Genomic DNA, 8,978 nt, shown 5'->3' with positions numbered 1-8,978 from the left:
GAGCAAAAGTCGAGTTGAAACTACAAAACAAACTGTACAGATACATGTTAAGTGTTATTCAATTAAAAACAGGTTTTAAAAATTGTTTTAAAGAAACATGTTGGCTTTTTAAAAGCCTGAGAAAAGAAGTAGCTAACTGGCAAAAACAGGGCAAACATGAAGTTACGTTAAATCACAGAGACATTTTCTAAAACTGCAATGGAAATTTTATTGCATCTTAAAACTTATTTCACTCTGCGAAGTGTTTAGGGGTCTTAAAGCTAAGTCCTTATCATTAAAGGCATAAAAATTAAAATACCAGGTTTAAATTAGCGATCATTGTTCGAAAGAAATGGGAGACTCTGGAAAGAGCGTGCTTTTTCTGACTGGTTCATATAAAGGACTGAGCAATAATGGGGTAAAATTTTGCTCTCCTAAATATAAAGGATTTAAGCGTATCTTTAATTCCCCCCTCCCTCCCCAAGAAAAATCCACGGAGTAAAACAAATAAGTCTAGTGCCACGCCCGGCGCAGAGTGAGTGTTACTAAATGCAGGAATGTGTCCCTGAGAAAAGACGGGCCTGGTGGCTGTGAATTCTCCCCACTCCTCAAAATGTTCTGAGTTGTAGCAATATTAAGTGATAAGGGAATGGGACTGGAACTTAAGGTTTCTTGAAAGATTCTTGATATTCTAATGTGGTGATCATTTCGGTTTCAAGCCAGGAGCCTCAGCCTTTCCAGGTCCCGGTGGGGAAAGCTGGAGACTCCAGGGCTGGACTGGCTGTGGGAGGCAGGGAGACTGACCCGGTTCAGGGCCCGGGCTGGCACTTCCAAGCCAGACGGCGGCGCTTTCCACTCTAGGTTTTTTGCGACCTTGTAAGGAAGTGGGCGGGGGCGGAGCTGAGTCAGCGCCTCCTGATTGGCTGGCCGTCTCGGTGATTGACAGTTCCCCGGACTCCGCCCCCGCCCCTTTATTGACACTAATGAGCAAGTTCTTCCCACCGCTCTCCTGCCTGGAAGTGCTGACAGATCAAGGCAACAAATTTCAATTACAATCCCTAATTTGTGTCCGCAGAGTGTTTTTTACCCATGTTAGTCCTCTCTGGCGCATCAGTCGAGGCAGATCTTGGAGCTGCAGGAAGAGTTGGAGGGGGTGGGAGCGAAAGAGTCCATCACTGAGAGAGCGCGCGAGAGACCGAGGGAAGGAAACTTGGCGGGCGCGTCGCTGGTTCCTGGGATCCCAACACAAGCGCGAGAGAGGAAACGCCAAATTTGTTTTTGCCCGGGCGGGGAAGAGGGCAGATCTGGGCCTGCGGGAGGCCCCGAGAGTCATTCAGATTTTGGTGGGGGAAGGAGAGCGAGTGTGTGCGTGTGCCTGCGCGTGTGTATATGAGCGAGGGGCGGGCGCCGGGCGGCGGGGATGGCCGAGAAGCGGAGGGGCTCGCCGTGCAGCATGCTAAGCCTTAAGGCGCACGCCTTCTCCGTGGAGGCACTGATCGGCGCCGAGAAGCAGCAACAGCTTCAGAAGAAGAGGCGAAAGCTGGGCGCGGAGGAGGCGGCCGGGGCCTTAGATGACGGAGGCTGCAGCCGCCGCGGCGGCGCCGGAGAAAAGGGCTCCTCTGAGGGAGACGAAGGCACTGCGCTCTCGCCGCCGGCTGGGGCGGCATCCGGGCCCATCCGGAGCTGCGCAGACCTGGAACGGAGCTGCGGCTCCCGCGGAGCCTCGGGTGAGTCGGCCCCTTCCCGCCTAACTTCTTCCTTAGACGTCCTCTCCCGGTCCCGCGGGCCAGTACCGCCGCGGAGAACCTGAACTACTGCTAGTTGTGGGCGTGCGCGCGCGCGGTGTCCCTGTGCGCCCGGGGTAACTCAGCCATCAGCGCGCTAGCCTGGGAGTCAGGGCGCAAAGCTCGCGCTGCCCTGGACGCTCTCGCCGCGCAACTCGGGTCACCCTCCAGACAGTAAAATACCGCTTTCAGTCTGGTTTCTCAGGCTGCTGCTGCTGCCGCCGCCGCCCACTCACGCCGCGCCCTCAGCAGCTGCAGTTTGCGGCGCTCGGCGGTGCAGATCTGTGCTTTCCGCATCTGCCTCCCTTGGGCTTTCAGCCCCTGGGTGCTCTTTTTTCTTTCCTAACTTTTAAAAGCAGGGGAGTGGGGGTAGCGACGGCATACCCCCACCCCCCTAAACCGAAACGAATGCCTAAACGGTTTGGGCAAACCAGGAAGAGGGCGGCGTATTTGCAAACGTGGTTTCCCGAGGGGTAGCTGAGCGGTTCCCTTGCCTTCCTCTCTTGATTCCCGCTGCCAAGGCCGACGGCGATCGTGGGCTTGTTTTTCGTGCTCTTCTCTTCCCGCTGCTGCTTTGCTAAGAAGATCCGGGCGGCTAGGGAGTTTGGCGAGAGCGGTGTTTGAAGAGTTTTCTAGAGGATGCCTCCGGCCGGGCCCGGAGCAAGGCGCCTCGGACGCCTATTGCGAAGGGAGGCCCAAACGCTTGGGACCAGGAGCCGGGTCGCCAGGCGCTTTTGCTTCGTGCTCTCCATGGAGCGGGGTGTGTCGGGGCCTGCACTGCGGATCTGGACTCAGGAACCCATCTCAGGCTCTGTTGGGCATGCATCCCAGACTCCGGCTGCGGCACAAAACTTATTTTGGGGCCTTGACCAGGCGGAAGCAGGGAGGGTGGGGTGGAAGCTGGCCGCACGCCTCTGCGGGACTTGAGACTTGGGGGCCGAGAGGGCCCTACTTGAGCGTCGAGTGTCCGTCCCTTTGGCTGGCGGAGCGCGTATTTACCCACCCATGGGCCTGTTTGTTGTAAGGGCCGGATGGCAAGAAAGCTTCCCCTTTCCTCGCGGTCCTTTTCCTCTCCCCAGCCGCCCTCGGGGGTTCATCTCCCCACCAGGCTTCCCATTTCGAGCCCTCACCGGTTACCCCTCTCTGCCCTTTGCTGCCCAGGCGGCTGTGAGGACGGCTTCCTGCAGGGCGCTTCCCCACTGGCATCCCCAGGAGACTCCCCGAAGGGGTCCCCGGTGCCCGCCCTGGCCCGGCCCGGGACCCCGCTGCCCTCGCCGCAGGCCCCGCGGGTGGATCTGCAGGGAGCTGAGCTCTGGAAGCGTTTTCACGAGATCGGCACGGAGATGATCATCACCAAGGCCGGCAGGTAAAGGGCAGGCTGGCGCGAACGGCCCCGGCTCTGGCCTCACCCCACCTCTTGGTGGGTTGGAAAGAAGTACCTGCCAGAGAGGTGGGGTCTCTCGTTAGCAGTTTCTGCAGACAAGGTCCTGGGTAGTGGTTCATTTTTGAGTCTGGCTTTGCCTACCTAACCCGGAGTGCAGTCGGCCGGCCAGGGGCACAGCCCGGCTGTCCTCTCTTTGGATGCTGAGGAGAAAATCGCTGTCGCCCCGGAGGCGGTAACGGTTACTGTTGATAATCCGCATGCAGGGTAGTTACAGATTCGTGATCATACTTAATATCTGTTCCGGCATTTATTTAGGCTTTAGTTATGTTTCTGAAATTAAGGAACAGATTATCCACCCCTCCCCCCGTTTTTAAAAAAACGCAGTTCGAAACTTCCAGTTGGTTCTTTATCAAAAGATTTGCTGGCAGTATGAGAATGTGATGTGTTATGCTATTTTGATATTAGATTAGGATGAAAAGTAGTGGAATCACCAGTAATACGTGCTTAATCCCTGCAAAAACAATTGCTCCGATTTTAAAAAAACATTCTTTTTATAGATTCACAGTTACGTGATTACTTTTTTTTCTAAATGAAATCCAACAAATTAGCCTAAATTTGCTGAGGAATACCAAAAAAATTTGTAAGTTATATCTATTTTTTTGAAAGTGTGAAATTTGCACATCCGTCAGTTAGTAAAATTAATTGATTTGTTGCACAGATCATGTTAATGTGAGGGAGGAACAGAAATATTTGCATTTTGAAGTTTTCAGTTAATTTAGTGCAGTGAAATCGGTGAATACTATCTTCCTTAAAAGAAACTTTAAAAAGCACACACAACTCTTTCAGGGAGTACACATGGCAAAAACCTGGATAGCATAAAAGTATCCAAACTTATTAGAAATTACAAAAACATATTTTATTGAATCCATATGCTACCTTCTACATTTTCACAGAGCTTTTTATTAATGATCCAAATTCAGTCTTCAACAACACAAAGCAACAGTTGTCTTATAAAGGATGTAGTTAAAGACCTTTACTCTTTATCTTACAGGTGCACTGAAATAACACTAAAACAGCCAGCATATTAAACTGTTCTCATGCCTAGTTAGGAATAATGGACTTTCTTTTCTCTAGAAGTGGTCTTTAATGGCTTTATTGTTATAGGAAACATTTCTGGTAAATAACAGTACTAAAATTTGTGTTATAAGGTTAAATTAGCAAAAATTAGATTAACCGGAAGTGTCCTAGACATAAATCATTAGATGAAAGTTGTTTTTTTTAAAAAAGAGAACTGCTTTATTTGTTTTTTTATATACAATAATTTGCTGTTGTATTCCTTGCTTCTGTGCCCTTTTTAAAAGATAGGTGCGTTTATTTTAGCATCTCCTTTTATATGCATCTCTGGGAAGCCAATAGAAATGTGGATTTTCATTTGTTTTATTAGAAAAGTGTTGAGTAAGTGTGGTTAAATAAGGAAGTATTTTCAGGGTATGGTGGGGGAAGGAATGATTTGGTAAATATACATTGTGTTTAGTTTCTGCTTTCAATAAAGAAGTTTTACTATACCTTTCAAATTTAGAGCAACTTTTGCACTTCACCTTTACCATGCTGCAGACAGGAAGTCCTGTCTCAATAAAGAACATATTGTTTGGTTATGGCATGGCACATTGGCTCCTTGTGCTTTTTTTTATAACCCTTTTAAAATTTCACATTATAATATATTTTATCACTTTTAGAAATTCAAATTTTCTATTTCTACCATTTGGAACACTTTATTATTTGTATTATTAAAGTTAATCTGCTTACCGATTTTTGTTTAAAAAATAACGTGCTTTCTGTGCCATTATTTCTTCAGTGTACAATTTTTTTTTTTTTTTTTTTTGCTTTTAGCTATACTGACATTTCAGTAAACATGGAATGCAAGTACAGGGTACAACAAATTACATTTAAATGACTCAGTTTTGATACGTACCATGTTCAGATTCTTTGAATTACATTACCAAAGTGAATGTTATAAGTTTTTCCATGTGAAAAATACAGATTCGAGAGTTTTCTTTGCTTATTTATTCTCCAAGCGTAATCAAACAAAAACAGAACCCAAACCGTCTTTCCCCCCCTCCCTTATACATAGGCGCATGTTTCCAGCAATGAGAGTGAAGATATCAGGATTAGATCCTCACCAGCAATATTACATTGCCATGGATATTGTGCCAGTGGACAACAAAAGATACAGGTACAGTGATCAGATGGGTACGGAGGATAAGAAAATGCTGGCATGTTACAGGATACGCCTATTTAATCTGTGCTGATTATGATATTTGTTTCCAGAAGCCTGTAGAATTATCAGATCCATAATCCAAACCCTGTCACTTCCAGTAGTCTAGATGGTGCCTTCTCTTGCAATAAATGTGAAAAAAAAAATTTGTTTTGCTTTTAGTAGATACAGAAATGTCTTTAAGTGTTGAGGAATTTTAATAAGGGGTCAGTTTAGTGTTGCTAAACTAAATGTGACTTTAATGTTGATTCACATTTTGATTAGGATTTTGAGACGAAACGTTGAGTCAAGTTTGTAGATATACATAATAGTTAGCAAATTGTTTCATTTTCTTCGTGATTTTTTGGACATTTAAATAAATTCCCTTTATTGTGTTACATACAAAATCATAACTTCATAGGCTTTTTTCCCTTTAATTTGAGAAAATTATTGAAGATTTTTTACAATTTAGAAAAAAAATCTCAATTCATTACTATATTAAGACATCTTTAGCTGGCAATGAATTTGTTACCTTACTGTTGTTTTTTTGGTTGGTAGTTAACACAGTAATTTTTAAAAAGTTTTGTAGTGTTTGGATTTTGAGGGAATATATTTATCTATACACCAAGTAAAGTTGGAAAAGATACTTTCTTCAGTATCAAACCAACCTTTGCTTTTCCTCCTGCAAGTAAGCAAATCAACAGTCGTCAATAGCAATTCTTTTTATTTTCCTGAGGAGCTGAACTGATTCACTTTGTTATAAAGCAGAAACTAACACACCATTGTAAAGCAATTATACTCCAATAAAGATGTTAAAAAAATGCTAACATTTAAAAAAGGAAATTCTGAGTGGAAAATCAGAAGATGCTGCTTTAAATTTCTTTGTTTCTGTCTTTTAAATAAACAGCTAGAGCATTTAGTAAGTTTTTAAATGAAATCAGATTTGGTTTTTATTACGCTTTAAGATTTAGGGAGTCTCTTTTTTGAAACAGGTTTATGGTGTCAAAAGTGTACAGATTTAATTAGTACAGGCACATATGGAATACTAAAAATATGGGTAATAAAAAGGACAGTTTTATTATTTGTGTTTTATGTATAAGTTGTATCCCTTATTTTAATTAAATAATGCATTAGGGGGCTTTGCTAAAATTATCTACTACTTGATAGAAGCTAGAAGGCATTGAAGTTTATTCTTTAAGTATACTTGGTTTAAAATCCATGTTCTAATTTGGGTTTTACGCTTAGGAAGACAATGTAATTCTAATGAGCTTAGAAATTATTCCTTTTTCTTCTAAGTTTGTCTTCTATTTCTTTCTCCAAATCTCTTCCATATATTTTCGATGGTTTATTTTACTTAACTGATCCTTATTCACACATAAAGCAAGAAGAATTTCAAGTATTAGTATTAAGATGCCATATTATAAAAGATCAAATTATAAAACATAAATTTGCTTTCACTTATATTGCTTCTCAAGAAAAAAATTGTTTTTAGCATTTGTGTTGAGAATGTTTCACAAAGAATATGTAACATGTAGCATTTATTCTCTTAGTGTGTGTGCATTTTTGAACTATTCAATATGCATACTTTTTCAAGGTTTTAACAGAGCACATTACTCTATTTATTTTGGCAATAGCTCTTTATCCATTGTGCTGCTTTTTTTGCATTTCTAAGATTTGTATTTTATTTTCCAACTTTTTCAACAATGGTAGAAACAAATATTTTTGGCTTATTCTCTGCTATCAAAGAGTGGTATTTGGTGAAATGAAAAATGATTGTGATTTATTAGAATGTAAAATAATATTCACAAAAGGCCATGCACTTAGGAGCTTATTTATTGAAATTGCACTATATCAATTAAGGGGAATTGTTTGTATTATTATTCTTAATTTTGTGATAATGTATTTTTTCCCAAGAAGAGGAATTAAAGAATAGAAGGCATATTGAACTCAAAAGAGAATGAAATGTGTGACCATATTGAAACAGTGAGCCTCACCAGAGATATTATGAAAATGTTTCATGCTATTTTAAAAGAAATTTGCTTATATACTGGTAGAATTCTCTGAGACTATTTATAAATTGTTGCTTTAAATTGTATGCCATATTTTAAAACAAATGGAAGAAAAACATCCAAGTATATAATTTCATTTTCTACCCTTTTCTAAGTCAATCATCGATATACTAGTTTCTAGTTTTTGAATTAGTGTATTTTTAATTAACATTAATAAATGATGGTCTGAATATAAGATTAAACATTATTGTCTTATATACTACTTGAAACATTGTTATTTAAATGATTATTTTTACAGAGTCAATATAGTTGACATACACAAACCAATAGAATAAGATGTTTTGTCTCTTAGTTAGAAAGGTAATGTTAATTAGATATATCATAATTTTTAAAGTTTGATGTGTATTTTAATTAGTGGTATAAAAAAATTTAAAGAATTTTCTTACAATAGTCAAAAAAAGAAATATAGGAGATAAAGGCCTATGTTTTATGATTTTACAAACTTTTAAAATTAAACGGAATATCCTCAGTTTATAGTGTAATAGAGTTAGAAAAAATAATTATAAATGATAATAGATGGAACCTTTTTCCCTATGAAAATAAATTTACTGAAAGTTCTGACAATTTCCCCTTGCCTTTCTACCATCTATCTCATCAGTTTGAACATAAGCCTAAAATGGGAAGTGATAAAGAAAGTGGGACACTTTAAGATATAACTCTCAAGTATTTTTGAGATTTCCTTAAAGGGGAGATTGACAACTTAGTTTCATCATGTCAATTGAACATCCAGTTGAAAAATGGAAAACATCAGGATACAGACAGAATGTATAATGTGTTTAAGTGTGATTCATCCAAATTAAAATACTTGCATTTATGGTGGGAATAGTGTGCATATTTTTCACTAAATCCTTAACATACCACTTTGAGTGGTCAGTAGGTTACCACTGCTTCAGAGAGTTTTTAAAAAGTGCTTGAATTCTTATTTTATATGCATTGAATGTAAAGAGCAAATTGTCGAATTTTAGATTTTTTAAAGGGTACACATTTTGTCTGAGTCTACTGAGTTAGAAATTCCAAGAAAGCAACAATTTACAAACTGAGCCTTGTCATTGCCTTCTAGGTATGTTTACCACAGCTCTAAATGGATGGTGGCGGGCAACGCTGATTCCCCTGTGCCACCCCGGGTGTACATTCATCCGGACTCGCCTGCCTCAGGGGAGACTTGGATGAGACAAGTGATCAGTTTTGACAAGCTGAAGCTCACCAACAACGAACTGGATGACCAAGGCCACGTGAGTACATGGCCTCCCTAATTTGCCTCCACTGGATGGCGTGGGCTGTATCTGTACTGTGCCTGCCTGAAGGAAATGAACTTTTCTAAGATCATGAAATTCCTCTCCTGGTTGACTAGCCTGTGCACAATCTGTGCAAAATCTAGGTTATAGTTGCATCAGAGATAATGCCTGTGGCCGGAGTATTCTCTGAAGCATTTAATAGGGAAAACTAGATATTGCATTTGTATTGGAATGAAAGAACCTCAGGCAGCCATTTTTAGCCAAAACATTTGT

General features: G+C 41.2%; 1 protein-coding gene across 1 annotated transcript in view; it reads left to right on the top strand.

The window, feature by feature from the left end:
* Window positions 1–965: 965 nt before the first annotated feature.
* TBX18 (T-box transcription factor 18) overlaps window positions 966–8,978 on the top strand; it is a 29,749-nt gene continuing 21,736 nt past the window's right edge. The window contains exons 1-4 of the mRNA XM_059083131.2: window positions 966–1,706; window positions 2,925–3,129; window positions 5,279–5,380; window positions 8,531–8,702. Coding sequence (XP_058939114.1) covers window positions 1,400–1,706; window positions 2,925–3,129; window positions 5,279–5,380; window positions 8,531–8,702 — 786 coding nt within the window. The 5' untranslated portion in view covers window positions 966–1,399. The remainder of the gene's footprint in view (window positions 1,707–2,924; window positions 3,130–5,278; window positions 5,381–8,530; window positions 8,703–8,978) is intronic.

This window comes from Kogia breviceps, chromosome 13, assembly GCF_026419965.1.
Source record: "Kogia breviceps isolate mKogBre1 chromosome 13, mKogBre1 haplotype 1, whole genome shotgun sequence".
NCBI classification, from domain to species: domain Eukaryota; kingdom Metazoa; phylum Chordata; class Mammalia; order Artiodactyla; family Physeteridae; genus Kogia; species Kogia breviceps.
This window is presented reverse-complemented; position numbering and strand designations above follow the sequence as displayed.